The sequence below is a fragment of the Nakaseomyces glabratus genome, chromosome L (genome assembly GCF_010111755.1).
Source record: "Nakaseomyces glabratus chromosome L, complete sequence".
Taxonomy (NCBI): Eukaryota; Fungi; Ascomycota; class Saccharomycetes; order Saccharomycetales; family Saccharomycetaceae; genus Nakaseomyces; species Nakaseomyces glabratus.
Window position 1 is genome coordinate 773,775 of NC_088962.1, and position 15,630 is coordinate 789,404.

The 15,630-nt window shown below is 40.9% G+C and overlaps 6 protein-coding genes across 6 annotated transcripts; 4 read left to right on the forward strand and 2 right to left on the reverse strand.

The window, feature by feature from the left end:
• Positions 1-677: 677 nt before the first annotated feature.
• MDH3 (malate dehydrogenase MDH3) lies at positions 678-1,799 on the forward strand (the record flags this gene model as incomplete). Its single annotated transcript, XM_449072.1, has 1 exon — positions 678-1,799. One exon carries the CDS (start codon positions 678-680, stop codon positions 1,797-1,799), a length of 1,122 nt encoding a protein of 373 aa, XP_449072.1.
• A 1,144-nt stretch (positions 1,800-2,943) lies between these two features.
• Positions 2,944-4,044, forward strand: MRK1 (putative serine/threonine protein kinase MRK1; the record flags this gene model as incomplete). Its single annotated transcript, XM_449073.1, has 1 exon — positions 2,944-4,044. One exon carries the CDS (start codon positions 2,944-2,946, stop codon positions 4,042-4,044), a length of 1,101 nt encoding a protein of 366 aa, XP_449073.1.
• A 1,734-nt stretch (positions 4,045-5,778) lies between these two features.
• Positions 5,779-7,695, forward strand: THI3 (branched-chain-2-oxoacid decarboxylase THI3; the record flags this gene model as incomplete). The annotated part of the gene is made up of 1 exon (XM_449074.1): positions 5,779-7,695. The coding sequence occupies one exon, from the start codon at positions 5,779-5,781 to the stop codon at positions 7,693-7,695; it is 1,917 nt and encodes a 638-aa protein (XP_449074.1).
• Positions 7,696-8,589: 894 nt separating this feature from the next.
• GVI51_L06743 (uncharacterized protein) lies at positions 8,590-10,245 on the forward strand (the record flags this gene model as incomplete). The annotated part of the gene is made up of 1 exon (XM_449075.2): positions 8,590-10,245. One exon carries the CDS (start codon positions 8,590-8,592, stop codon positions 10,243-10,245), a length of 1,656 nt encoding a protein of 551 aa, XP_449075.2.
• Positions 10,246-10,670: 425 nt separating this feature from the next.
• RPL13A (60S ribosomal protein eL13) lies at positions 10,671-11,934 on the reverse strand (the record flags this gene model as incomplete). Its single annotated transcript, XM_449076.2, has 2 exons — positions 10,671-11,266; positions 11,931-11,934. 2 exons carry the CDS (start codon positions 11,932-11,934, stop codon positions 10,671-10,673), a joined length of 600 nt encoding a protein of 199 aa, XP_449076.2.
• A 1,528-nt stretch (positions 11,935-13,462) lies between these two features.
• Positions 13,463-14,782, reverse strand: SUB2 (ATP-dependent RNA helicase SUB2; the record flags this gene model as incomplete). The annotated part of the gene is made up of 1 exon (XM_449077.1): positions 13,463-14,782. The coding sequence occupies one exon, from the start codon at positions 14,780-14,782 to the stop codon at positions 13,463-13,465; it is 1,320 nt and encodes a 439-aa protein (XP_449077.1).
• Positions 14,783-15,630: the final 848 nt, after the last annotated feature.

Sequence of the window (15,630 nt, forward strand, 5' to 3'; positions counted from 1 at the left end):
CCTCTCAGTACTCATTATAATGTATATCTTTAGAAATCATATAAACCAGTTGTTCAAAAGAACATATCAGCTGACAACACCTCTTACGGAAAGAAGTCATACCTCTTTGTTCTGTGTGTACACCCCCCCCCCCCCCCCAATAATTAGGGTTTCCATTTAAAATTACCCTAAATGAAATTACCAACTGCAAAAGATTAGGGTTAGCTTCTCTGGAACCCCTCCCCTTCCCTTCTGATATCAAGTGAGATGAGGGCACACTGAAGACGGGAGGGTTGGACCCTTTGTCGGGTTTAGTTTCTCATAGGGATGTTAAAACCGCGCGCGGGCAGTATCGCACAGGGAAGGAAAGAGAGAAGAAGCGGGAGGAGCATGGAGGGGTGGATTGTGATGAGCTTAGCCCGGGTGGGGGGGGGAGTTGGGAAGAGTCCGTTTTTAGAGGAAAATGAGCAATCGCACTCTCTATTGATGAGGGGTGTGCGGGTTTTTCTGTGTTGTGTGCTAGAAGTAGGGCTACCATTTTACATTGACACTGAAGCACTTGGAGCAAATTTCAGGCTTCTATATAAAGGACAAGTGGGTTCAGACTGGGCAATTGGTGGTGAGTTTCTTGCTCTGAATCTGTTGTGTTTGTATTGCGCAGAAGGTACAATAATATTGATACAGAAATAGGTTGGAAAATGGTAAAAGTTGCAGTTCTGGGCGCATCTGGTGGTGTCGGGCAGCCATTGTCGCTGTTGTTGAAGTTGAACACAATGATATCTGAGCTGGCTCTCTATGATATCAAGCTCGCTGAGGGTGTTGCTACTGATCTTTCGCATATCAACACCAATGCTGATTGTGTTGGGTACAGTACGGATGACATAGGCCAGGCGTTGAAAGGTGCTGCCGTGGTGGTTATCCCAGCCGGTGTTCCTAGACGTCCAGGGATCACTAGAGATGACCTGTTCAAGTTGAATGCTGGTATTGTGAAGAACCTTGTCTCCAATGTTGCCAAGCATTGTCCAAATGCCAGGTTACTGATCATCTCCAACCCAGTAAACAGTCTGATCCCTGTTGCCGTGGAGACCCTGAAGAGATGTGGGGTATTCCAAGCAGGCAACGTCATGGGTGTCACTACCCTGGACCTTGTACGTGCGGAGACGTTCCTTGCAGAGTACCTGAACACGCACGAGGCCAAGGAAATTGGCGGTATTGCAGGTGAGAGGACTTATGACAAGAGCAAGATGTACAAATATGTAGGTGTCATCGGTGGTCATTCTGGAGAGACCATTGTCCCCTTGGTTTTCAACCACATGATGACCAGGACACTGGAAAAGACCAACAAATACGACGAGTTCATCAACAGGGTCCAGTACGGTGGTGACGAAGTTGTGAAGGCCAAGGCCAAAGACGGCAGCGGATCCGCAACATTGAGCATGGCCCTTGCGGGTTCCAAGTTTGTCAATGAGGTCCTACAGAGCGTCCACCGCCGTGACGAGCACCGCAAGCGTGTGAACCGCACCAGCGACCGCAAGAACGTCACCATCTCGTCCACATACGTCTATCTACCGGGACTGTCCAACGGTAAGGAAGTACAGGAGAAACTGAAGAACTTGGCCGGCATAAGGGACGCCAGCGTGCGTTGTGAGTACTTTGCACTACCCGTAGTGCTAGAGGACGGCCGTGTGACGCGCGTGGACAAGAGCATCCTAGACAGCATCTCGCCAAAGGAGAAAGAGATGGTCAAGATCGCCATCCAAGAGCTAGAGAAGAACGTGAACAAAGGAAAGGACTTCGTGTCCGGGCAAACCAAGTTATGAAGTTGTAGATCTGTAATTACTATATATCTCCGTTATGTACATGTCTGTGTTCGTGTTTCACATTCTTTCTAGTCCTTTAACTTAACGTCAAAAAAATTATGTCATATATTCTATTCGCCTTCACTTCCACTAATAGTCTCAACAAGCTCACTTCGGAAACCGAGTCCCGAATTGCTACTTCGCCATGAGTATAGAGCAACGAGCCAATCACTATAGAGTCACACTGCGTGCTATAACGTACCACAGCACTTCCGTATGCCCCTCTAGCCCCCTTCTCCCCTGCCTCCCACCACCAGGCAACATACATCAGACCCCATACCTCATACTTACCCGGAACACACAGTAATACTGCAGTACGGAAAATGTGTGCCCTCCCGCCTGCCACCGTGTACACCGCATATCCCCATCCACGATCCCTATTTTCTCGTGTCTTCCCCCCCCCTTACTATTCTGACCCCCGCTATCTCGCCTTGACTTCCCACTGCACAATCTCTCTGGTGGGTGTCGATCTCTTTCCTCTTCAATTGTCTCTCGAACTTGTAAGTCAGCACAGATCCTTCGCCCAGCCCGACAAAAAAGGAGGATGATTTGTCCTTCCCACAGTCTGGGCCTCTACGTACTTATATTGGGCATTTTGAATTGTCCCGATTTAATATTCTTAGTTTCTCCTCCCCCGTATGTAAATGTCCTTGTTTTGCGTCGGCATTTGTCTCTCTGCCCCCCCTTCCTTCGCCTTTCATCCCCTTCCACTACTTCCACTACTGGCTCTGGCTCTACTACATCTGGCTAACTGCCCTTGCTCTAACGGCCCCTCCCCTTCCCTACTCTAAAGCTTAAGAAATCCATTGACATCCCTTCAGCATCCCTTCGTGGACCCGATCCTCCCCCCCCCACAGACTTTTCTGGTCCAAATAAGGTCCAAAGTATTTAAACTGCAAGCATCCTTTTGTGGGAAAATTTCTTTCCCAACAGAACGGATCGAGTCGACTTAGCATTCGAATTGGAATTGAATTGGAATGGTCTGTGCCAGTACTTGAACGATAAAAGGATCAGGATCAGGATAAGGATAAGGATAAGGATAAGGAACTAGAGAGCATTACGCCGCCTGTACATTATTTGGAAAAAAGCTACGAGACATTAACAGATGAATATCGAGAAGCTTACTGGGCCCGAGATTGTCAAGAAGCAGGTGTACTATGGGCACGAGGTTGTTAATGGTGCCGCCAAGAGCAGCGAGCCGATTACGATATCGTTTCCGGCAACCGAGGTGGTGGGCCACGGGTCGTTTGGTGTAGTGTTCACTACTGTGATACAGGAGACCAATGAGAAAGTTGCGATAAAGAAAGTTCTCCAGGACAAGCGGTTCAAGAACAGAGAACTGGAGATCATGAAGATGCTGCAGCACAGGAACATCATCGACCTCAAATACTACTTCTACGAAATAGACGAGAGAGAGGACGTTTTCCTCAACTTGATACTCGATTACATGCCCCAATCCCTCTACCAGAGGCTGCGCCACTTTGTGCATCAGCGGACACCAATGCCCAGATTAGAGATAAAAATCTACATGTACCAGCTCTTTAAAGCACTAAACTACTTGCATCATACAGCTAACGTATGCCACAGAGATATAAAACCACAGAACCTGCTGGTAGACCCGAACTCCTGGTGTTTGCGACTATGTGATTTTGGTAGCGCCAAGCAGTTGAAACCTACAGAGCCGAACGTATCGTACATCTGCTCGAGATACTACAGAGCGCCAGAACTGATATTCGGAGCCACTAACTACACAAATCAAATAGATATATGGTCAAGCGGTTGCGTGATGGCGGAATTGCTCTTGGGTCAACCGATGTTCCCAGGTGAGAGCGGCATTGACCAACTAGTAGAGATTATTAAAATCTTGGGTACCCCTACGAAACAAGAAATTTGCGTGATGAACCCTAATTACATGGAACACAAGTTCCCTCAAATCAAACCAATCCCATTAGCTAAAGTCTTCAAGAAAGAAGACGAAGTAACGGTGGATTTCCTATCGAATACTTTCAAGTATGACCCTACTCAAAGATACCACTCTTTACAATGTTTATGCACTCCGTACTTCGATGAAATTAGATTTGGCGACGGAAAGATAAGAGAAATAATAAAAGATCTGAAACTACTAGAGTTTGATGAACAGATGGAACTAGCACATCTTGGTCCCGACGAAAGAGGAGCGGTAAAGCAAAAGTTACATATACAGTAATACGTCCTGTGGTTATCATATTATTTCATATTTTTTTTTTCGATTATACTCTTTCTTTTTCGAGAGAGAAGTGCATGTAATATAATCAAATTGACCTGTCCTTCTGATACTTACTTATGTTAGTGCGAGCAAAAAATGGCTGATGTTGTGTACATATAGTATGCGGATAAACTTGATTGTTAGTTGAGGAGAGGCCGATGCGACGAAACTGGATAACTTGCAATTACGGGAAGTAGCATGGATGATATAGGTTGTGGCATATGAACGAAATGGGCGATGCGAAAAACCGCTTGGAGATGTATATATATAATACAAAGGCCACCATAATTGGATGATACACTTAGGATGTTATTGTCCATCTTGCAAATTGCCAGGCGGTTATAAGGAACCGCTATGGATTGGATAATGTACCGATTTTTTCGGTAGCAGAGGGGAGAGTGCTATCGATCACAGAATATTTTTAAGATGTTAAATAATATAAAAATAGTCTTATGAGTTATGAATGCATATATATTCCTTCAATAATTTTTTCTTTCTTGTTCTCTTTCTATTAACTAAGAGGTATTCTTTGTAATTAACATGTGCATTAAAGCAATCCCTTTGAAATCCAATCGATAATATATCCCATTTATCAACGCTGTCTCTGTGACTATTTAGTAAGAAAGAATGCCAGGAATTTTTTCAGAGTTCATCCTACTTCAATAACTAAAAAGCCTCAACCATAATTATAAATAAGCATATAGTTATGATAGATGATTATCTAGATAGTTCCTTTGCCGTCACAGTAAAAATATTATTTCTACGCTTCTAAATAGCTGCCATGTCATTCCCTATAAAAGATTACCAAGAAATGCATGAATTGATAGCTGAAATTAAAAATAAGTGAACATAGATGCTGTTATCTAACGATAGACTTGCTGTCATCATAATATAAGTTGGTAGAAGAGCATTGCCTTATAGCCTTAACATTGCATTAAGTTTCCCTGGTACCTCAATACAGCATAGCATGCACATAGTTAATCTCATTAACCTTTGAGACTTCATTTAAGGTTACATAGTCCTCACTCCATACTAATTCCGTGGTACCACTATCCGAGAAAAATCATCGAATTGGCACTGTCAGCTGCAAAAATTTTCTATCATCTGCCAAATGAGAAGAGCATCACATAGTTCAGGTACTATTGCTCTCGATAATGCCCGAACTTCTCATCGCTGTCCCTGCCTTGTCTTCTCTGCAATATCTGGCCTTTGTTCTATGAGTCTTCTGTCTTCCAACAATCAGCCTGTGATCGTTTGACAGTTGAGCAAGTGATTACGTATTTTTAGATTAGAGTAACTGTACTACAATGAATGCCATGAGCTTTCTGCTCTATCTTTACTATCACTCGAAAAATTTCAACTAGAATATATACATTTTCACACTACTCTATTTTATTCATCTGTTCTCTTACACTATACTATCATATTCTTCAAATCCATAGTTATTAAACTTGAGTGAAAAAGAACAGAGAGTATTATCCCAACTTTTTCTGTTCAGTTGCCAATTTATATTGTTTTTACCCAGGATTTCATAATATCTTTTGTTGGTTTACATCAAATCAGTCTTGTGTGATAAGATTAATATAATTTTTATCAGCATTGACAACTTAGGAAGTCAGGTCATTAGATATTGAGACTATCAATTTAACTATCCGAACATAAACTCAAGCACTTAGCAAGACAATTGAGGAATTGATGAATTATACTGAAGAATATGGGCTTCCAAGTCAGATTTCCATATCGGAGTATCTATTTCATAGACTGAATCAGCTAAAAATATGGACCATATTCGGTCTGCCCGGTGATTTTAATATGCCTCTATTGGATAAGCTGTATTCGATTCCTACGATGAGATGGGCAGGTAACACCAACGAGCTTAACGCAGCCTATGCTGCAGATGGTTACTCAAGGCTAAAACATCTGGGCTGTCTCATAACTACCTTCGGTGTTGGTGAGCTCTCAGCTATCAATGGTGTTGCTGGGTCATACGCAGAGCATGTGGGAATTCTACACATAGTAGGGATGCCTCCAACAAGCGCACAAACCAAGCAACTCTTGCTACATCATACATTGGGTAACGGAGATTACTCTGTATTTTACCGAATAGCAAATGATATAGCCTGTCACACAGCAATTATCAATGATACTGACCTGTGTGCTGACGAAGTCGACAATTGTATTAGAGCAGCATGGGGCTACCAAAAGCCTGTATATCTAGGAGTTCCCGTAAACCAAGTCGATATTCCAGTTGACTCGAGTAGACTTAATAACCCAATAGATCTAAGCATATTAAAGAAGACAAAAGAAACAGACGCACAGGTGATAGATCTCTTATTGAAACAAATGTATAGCGCATCAAAACCTATAATAGTAGTGGATGCATGTGTTAGGCGGCATGATGCATTGAAAGAAACGCATGCGTTATGTGAACTGACTAACTTTCCTGTGTTCGTAACTCCTATGGGTAAAGGGACCATTGATGAAAGCTATAAGAATTTTGGTGGTGTCTATTCAGGATCTTTATCTTCTCCAGAGGTTCGAGAAGTAACAGACTTTGCCGATTTTGTATTATTTATTGGTGCTATATTGCCAGAATTCAGTACAAGTACATTTCATTTTGGCTTTAAGAAAAAGAATTGTTGTATATTATTCCCAACATCTGTAAAGATAAAGAAGGCTACTTTTCCTGATATGCTTCTTAAGGGAACTTTACAGTCGTTAGTTGACACCATTGAGCCTTCCAAGATAACCTACAAGCATCAAGCCAAAGTAGATATTATTGCACCAAAGATGGAACCCTCAGATTCCAATCTGTTAAGACAAGAATGGGTCTGGAATGAAATATCACATTGGTTCAAAGAAAATGATATTATCATAACAGAGACTGGTTCATCAGCGTTTGGTATCAACCAAACAAGATTTCCCACTAACACTATAGGTATTAACCAGGCACTTTGGGGGTCCGTTGGGTTTGCTTTATGTTCATGTTTAGGAGCTTTATTTGCCGTGGAAGAGAAAACAGTAGTGAAGCACAATCTTGAAATTAAACTTCGCAATTATAATAGAAATATCTTTACTGAAAACAGGACTATATTATTTGTTGGTGATGGTGCATTCCAGCTAACAGTACAAGAATTATCGACGATAATAAGGTGGAAACTGAAACCTTATATTTTTATTATGAACAACAACGGTTACTCTGTAGATAGATTTTTGCATCATAGATCGGATGCATCTTATTATGATGTGCAACCATGGAACTATTTATACCTGTTAGAATTATTTGGCTGTACATCTTTCGAAACCCGTAAGATTGTAACAGTAAGTGATTTTAAAGAACTGCTAGCCGATGAATCCTTCGCCAAGCCTGATAAGATACGGATGATAGAGATCATGTTACCTCAAAGCGATGTTCCAAAGACACTGATTGCCAGATGGCAAGCAGAGAAGGAGCTATCAAACAAGAGAGCTGGTGACTTCAGTGAAAACTCATCAGAGAATTCATCCCCTACCATAGATCCACACTGGGTCAAAAAGCAATATTTGGGGCCTGTGACACCAACAAGCAGCTTGTCGACTGAACTGCATTCTAGGAGTCAAATGTATTTATGAACCCAAAGCCATGACTGTAAAAAGACATGTAACTCGCCATGGCATAGCTTGTACTAGATATGAGATTTACGTAGTACACATACTTCTGCACTCTATAATATTAATATCAAAATAACTGCATATACTTAATTTACATATTTTACTGATGTGCAAGCTATTGTAATTTTGGTTTTAACGAGCAATCAGAGTCTTAGTCAAGCAAGTGAGTGGCAGAAGAAGGAACATGCCCATGTGCATATGTAAAATCTGTTTCTGGCAAACACTTCACGAGAGTCGTATGTGCCCAATTGCATATTTTCTCATAGTGCTTTAGAACAGACGGAGTTAAACTTCCTTTATGGTAAAGGCAAGCGACATGAGTCACTGCTAGTGCTTGAAGTCTAATCCCGGGTGTTCATCAACACCTCTTTTTTCTTATTCTTCTCATCAAAAATCACTCAGCTTTTCCCATTTTCGGAGTCTTTTTTTCATGGAAATAAGGTCATCGCATGTAAAAGTGTGATGATTCAACGGTGGAATGTGGGTAAGTAAGGGTCAGTCGTAAAGCATTTCGATAAACACAGACTTAGGCCCGATCAGCATAGATATACTAAACCTTTGGCTAGTTGGGCTTCAGAGTTCTTTGCCTTAAGCTTTATCTTTCCACTTCTTTTAAATACTGGTAGCTGTTTGCCGTTTTGTTGTAGTGGGAAATACACAATATTTGGCACAAAAACCTCTACATACTTGTATATATAAATTATTTGGTTTCTTGCCAAATCACACTATCAATTTATTTCAGCGAAGTTCCAAGGTTGCATGTGTTGGACTTGGTTCCGAGATAGGTTAGCAGTGGTTAAGTCGACTAAGGGTGCATTACTTGAATTGATACCTAAATAGGAGGCCATAGAAAGTATGGTTCTGAGAGGTTTACGTGAGTCCCTATTCAAGACTAATAGGAGTAGCCCTCCATTTCAGGCTCAAAACTCAGAGACAACTGATTCAGATCAAAATGTGCTACGAGAAAGGGTGAACATAGAGTCCCGTGTGGGGAATTTGCAAGATAATGATTTTACTAGTATGCGCTTACCAGCTAGATTGGATGATCGTAATGGCCTTGACGACAACCTGTTTAACTCTTCAGATAATGAGGATGAGGATGAGGATGATGATGACTATTTGTTTGTTGCACAAGATGCTAATGGCCAAGATCATATACAGGGAGCAGGTTCAGGAATATCGATAGGGTCAAGGTATGTATCTGGTATCAAAAATAGTTTAGTGTCGACATTTGCATTCAGGAAGGAATCGACAGCTTGGAAATCAGTTAGTGAATTAGAGAAAAAGAAAGAGCACGAGATGTTTTACCTACTTTCTAGATATAACGAATCTGTGGACGGCGGGTATTTGGCGCCATTTCATTACTTGCCCGTGAATAAGTATGATTATTCTGTGCATACTGTAAGATCTTTAATTATAGGTAGAAAACTAGCACCATTCTATGTGCCCTTAGATGAGTTTCAAGAAAATTGGTCTAGAGAGCAACTTTTAAGTGCTGTTACCAGACTTCCGCTTCATGAAAGAATGAGTTCTTTGCCAAAGGACCATCCTGTGCTCAAGGAACTGGAAGAGACCAGTAATTTACCTGTAGAAGACCTAGGTAGAGACACAATAATGAACCATATTGATAAATCATTACCATTCAAGAAGCAAAAGAAGTTAAGACAGAAGATATTTCATGCTAGGAATATACGCCTAAGAATAAAATTACAAGAGGAAGAGACAGAAATTATTGCAGGGATACCTAAGAAGGGATCGAAAGTCGAATCAATAAAAGAAAAATATTATCCTAATGATGATCTAAAAATTGATATTTATAGTAATGTGGAAGAATGCCCAATTTGTTTTTTCAATATGCCTGCGCCGCTGAATAAGACAAAGTGCTGTAAACAGAACTTATGTACAGAGTGTTTTATTTTGATGAAAAGACAAAGACCGCAATTAAACAGGATTAGCAGGACATTGACAACAACCGATAACACAGAAATTGACATTGCTAGAGGCATATTCAGCTATACAGAACTCGATAATAATGAAGGCTCTCGGTATAGGATAACAATAAAAGTGAACTCTACTCCTGCAAAATGTCCATATTGTACTCAGGAAGATTTTGCTGTTACTTACAATCCTCCAAGTAGCAGAAGAACAGGCATTGGTGGTGTACCACCTGCTACTTATGATCCTAATGTCAAACCGTTTATCAATAGTAATAGGAAATCTCATATTATCAGTGAACTTGATAGAATTACCTGTGTTAAAAGTGATGATATTCGGCCGTACTGGCAATTAGCATCTAAACAAACAAGAGTTCTTTATCGTACTCATTTAAATCAAAGAGACTTACTAGCACGACTAGCCAATCACGAGGATCAAAATAACCATTCTGTTTCACAGTCGATGTCGGGATATGAATCAACGGGTCTGCGTCATGTAGAGGACAGCGCAGCCCATATTTTCTCCAATACAATACCGATTATAGCTCAAGAGTCTAATATGTCTAGACCAAATTAAATATGCGAAAATTAAGTGCTCATGTAAATTAATTGATATGCTTTAAATTTATGTTGATAACGCTATCAAGAGTACTGCCATTAATTGTTGCTTGTGAGGAGATTGTTAGTTTGTTTAAATCAAATATATATGAACCTAAGAAGATAGTGCATGCAACTATATATTGTTTGCGTCTTAGATATATTTATGTGCATTCAGGTATATCTTAAAGTTCATTTTAGAAATAAAAATAGCCAGGGGTCTCTCTCAGACAAGGCAGCACTGTCAAGACAACTCTTTAAAGGGCAATTATTGGTGTTTTAGATGGTAATATATGTGAGATGATTATAAGTTATGGCTTCCCATTATACCTTGTACATAAAATATTTATAAAAAAGAAACAAAATGTAGTATTATGATATGGATTCAGTTTATACTAATGCTGCTTATTTCTTCTTTTCAGCTTCAGCTTCAGCCTTCTCTCTGGCTCTCTTCTCTCTGATACCCTTGAACTTCTTGTCAGATCTAGCCAATCTCAAGGTTCTGAAAGCAGATTCACCGTTGTCTTCAACAGCTCTGGTTTCAATTTCAGTAGAAGCTTGAGCAATTGGGAAGGTAGCGGCAACAGATAGAACTTGTTCAGTTTCTGGAGCCTTACCCTTTCTTGGGAAGACAATCAACTTAGATTGGTATTCCTTCAATCTTTGGACGTTCAAGTCGAAAGTTTCTTGGTTTCTGTTTTGACGTCTGTGATCAACAGCGATACCGACGGTTCTAGCGTAAGCAGCAGTCAAACCAGCAGCCTTAATTTCAGCCAAGGAGAAACCTCTACCAGCTCTGACCTTTCTGTTGTACTTGACAGTTGGAGCTCTAACGACTGGTCTCAATAGGTCCAATGGTCTTGGAGCGATCTTGGCAGCCTTAGCAACTCTAGCAGAACGTCTGGATTCCTTCTTACCAGCTTGGTCGAAGTGCACCTTGACACGTTCTTGCCAGTGCTTTCTGAAGTGGTTCTTCAAAATTGGTAAATTCTTGGAGATAGCTGTTAAAATGTTGGGAATATACTGATGTATTGCTTAATCTCAGCTAGTTTCACTTTCATATGTCGATAATGGAATGTGTAAACTCGTCGAAATGTTAGATACATTAGAATAATATAATATGTTAGTAACAAAAACTCTTGAGATTATGTGATGGATCTTGTCAGAATATTAACTGAAGATCTGTAACCAATATAAAACGACTGTAATCGGACCATCCATATCAGATTCAACCAATATTTCATATAACTGCACATGACTTCAAATTGAACTACTTTCAGTACACGATAATGAATGTGCAACACACATCACACTCCCGACATCCAGTGTATGTTCAAATACGTAGTCAAATTCATTTGATGGCTCCATTATAATCCAATTTCTGAAGCTATTAATAATTTCATGATTAACCGACGCTGATGGATCCATAGTGTGTCTTGCTGTTTATGTCATTCCCAGTACTTTCATTAGAATCGATCAAAGTAATGAGTTTCTTCCGGATTCATCAAATACTGTCTATTAACATCGCATCGTTCACATCATTTGTAATATGGAAATACTGGTAACTGATTCATGTCTCATGTAATTTGGTTCTAGCCGATATTGGTTTCTTCAGATGGTATTCAATTTTCTATATGCGCTCCATTATGGTTGATTATAACATACCCATTGTGTTTACCTGGTCTGTGCTTTAACGTGCTAACACCTTATTCAGCCAATACAGGAACAAGTTTTAAATATTGATATTTAAATACTAAGCAGTATTATTTTATGAATATCTAAAGAGAAGAGTAGTGCCCGAGCGGCATAGTTACGATGAAAAATTTCAGGCTGGTCACTGGTTGGAAGTGATGGAAGTTCCTTCCCACTGAGGAAAGTTCCGTTGTTTCTCTGTGGGAGTGAATGTTTAGTTTGCCGGGTGGAAAGAGGGAGAAGTTGTGACGCTAGCTAGTGACACAACACTACACTGGGGAACGGAGAGACCAGCCTAGCATCCTAGTAGGAGGACCAGGCTGCCCACGCTAGGCAGTGGCTGGGAACAGAATATCCCGGCTGGTAGTGTGGGTTTCCTCCCAGTAGGAGACCCCTCAGCACTACAGTCGATGTGCCCGCTCCCACAGCCTTCCCTCCTCTACCATGGGTATCCAACGATGGGGGCGTAGCTCAGGCTGGGAGGACGGGGGTACAGGGAGGAAAGCCGAAAGCCCCCAGGCAGAGGAAGCCTAAACTCAGTCGCATCTGAGCGAGAATGTCGAGTAACCATTGTCCACCCCATCCCGTAGCTGCTGAGGCTGTGTGCCATGGGCTAGGCAGAGCACTGGTGAGTAAAACACCCTGCCTTAACAGACTCGGCATTCACATCGTCACCAGAAGGTTCGCTACAGTTGCGGTAGAATGACTGTGCTGCTGTTCCAGCTGGCAGATCCTGTTTTCTTTTTCTTATCTCCAAGTGGTCAGTAAAATTGCGCAGAAACTGTGACGGCATGAATTTTTCGTCAGACGGTATAAAAAGAATGGTTCTGTATGGGTGTTACTGGATGGTGTGTGGGTTTTATAAACGTCACAACAAATGGCAGGCCTTGGGATTGGGATGCCCATGGCATTATGGTGTTTGTTATTGCGATGAGGAGCAGCTAGGTAAGACTCTTTATCATCATATGATTCATATTACTGCTGGCATACCTAAATTGGAAGTTATTGAAAGTGTGATATGGTCACATCTGGTATATGTGTTGTTTGTAAATAAGACCACATTCTTGCTATTATTTAGTATGCTATAGGAAATTCATTCAGTGATTTTATGAATACTTAAGTGATTACTGAGACATAGTGCGTTTATGTGAGAACCGGTCCAACGTAAGGAAAATTATTTAGCCATCTAGTTTAGATTCCTATCAGGTTACCATTGAATGTCTAAAAATCAGCTGTGATCAGCCTTGTGTTTCAAGTGTATTGTCTGTTTTTTTAAAAAATACATTATATTACAGATAATAACTATTACAGACACTATAGATAAATTGCTATGTTTACATCTGTTACTAATAAAAAAAATTCAGATAATTCAAAACTCCGACCTCAGCGGTTGTGTTGATATCTGGCTAACAAAACTACGAATTAAAAGAGAAAAAGTAGCATTTGTTGTGGATTGTTTGGTGTGGTATTAGGGTTTATTTACGTAAGCTAGAGTCCTTCCTTGCTTAGTTGTTTAAGTAAGTGGATGGGTCAATACCTTCCTCTGGGAATTCAGCAATCTTGACGTCGAATCTTTCTTGAATCTTGGACAAGACTTCCTCGTCTTCCTTGTTAGAGACAAAAGAAATAGCCAAACCCTTGGTACCGAATCTACCGGCTCTACCAACACGGTGTAAGTATTGGTCGGCTTCATTTAGTAAATCGTAGTTAATAGCCAAGTTGATACGTTCAATATCGATACCTCTACCGAAGACATCAGTGGAGACACAGATACGCTTTTCAAAGTCCTTGAAAGCCTTGTAACGGGCAATACGTTCTTCTTGTTTCATGTGGCCATGGACGGTAATGGCTGGGAAGTTTGAAGCGTTCAATAGTTTCGTTAGTTCGTTAGCTCTGGAGGTAGATTTGACAAAGATGATAACTTGGTTGAATTCTAAGTCATCTAGCAATTGTGCAAGTTTACGGTTCTTCTCACGCTCTTCTAATTTGATGTAGTATTGTTGTAGACCGTGTAGAGTCAACTTAGCCTCATCATCGACAAAGATTTCCAGTGGGTTTTGTAGGAATCTTCTGCAGATTGGTCTGATTTCTTGGGATAGGGTGGCGGAGAACATCATTACTTGCTTGTCTCTTGGAGTGGCTCTGAAAATTTCTTGGACGTCTCTTCTCATGTCAAGTTCTTCAAGGACCTTGTCACATTCATCGATAACGAAGTTCTTGACGTGAGACAAGTCAATCATCTTGTCCCTAACAAGGGCCTTTAGACGACCTGGAGTAGCGACAACAATGTGAGGAGCGGTGTCTTTGTTCTTTAGTAGTTCGGCATCCTTGGCGATTGGAGTACCACCGTAAAAGACAGCGGTTCTGACGTCTGGCATGTATTTGGAAAATCTTAGGTATTCGTTACGGATTTGGTAAGCCAACTCTCTGGCGTTACATATAACAACAACGGACACTTCACCTGGAACTGGATCTAGCTGTTGCAATGTGGACAGGACGAAGACCGCGGTCTTACCCAAACCGGACTTGGCTTGACATAGCACATCTGTACCGTGAATGGATTGTGGGATGGTGTGCTGTTGGACTTCAGAAGGGTGCTCGAAACCACAGTCGATAATAGCTCTGGACAACTCAGGCTTCAACAAGAAGTCCTTGAAACCGGTAGAGTGGATACCAACGTAGGAACCCTTCTTGTCAGCCTCACCATTCTCCTGGGTAGCTTCATTTTCGGTAGTACCTTCAACAGCAGTCTCCTTGTTGTCAACTTGGATCTCTTGCTCGTTGTCAGAGTACTCCAATAAATCTTCTTCACCTTCGTGGGACATATTTGCGCTGCTTTCTATGTTTAGTACTTAGCTTATTCTCCTAAATTGAATCAATTGAAGTATGTAATTTCAAATTTATAGCAATTTGGCAATTGTACTTCAAAGATGTTGTTATAGTTTGTTTGTCTTTTTCACTTAGGGAAGTAACGTAAAAATCCTCCTGATTGAAAAATACTACCAAGAAATAAACTCAATTGTGGTTAACTCCTCTGGGCAATGAACACGTTCAAAACACAGGCATACCAATATATATAACCCATTTCAAAGGTTTATCTTATACATTACACAAGGATTGCTGGTGTTTGCGTTTGCGTTTGTGTTTGTGTTTGTTTCCTTGGGATTGACAAGCACCAAAGAATTTTTTGCAAAACTAGCAAAAACGAACGAAATGTGTGTGTTAAGAGATAAAGAGGGACAAAGATAGCACGTACAAGGGTATTGACTACTGCACTCTCCGTGCATGGTGGCAATCAATGTCATCCCCCCCCTCCCATTGCTGTATAGTAAGTGGAACCCAAGTTGCTTTGGTCTTTGGTCTTTTATTGTAATGTGAAATGTAGCTTTTATCGAATCTCTGAGGGTATTGTCCCTGGTTTAGCCATGACTAGGTGGAACGCTAGGGTTTGCTATGTAGGGTTTGCTATGTAGGGTTTCTCTTTAGGGCTTGATTTGGTGAGCTGAACGAAGTCAATATTTACCCGGCTTCCCTTCTCGCAAAAATCACATGCAGTATGTGTATAAGATGATATGTTTTATTACTATATACGAATAGTGTTGATCATGTGATTGAGTATAGTCACATTCTACTAGTTGATAACGTGACTATTCCAACTACCCTTGCTTTTCAC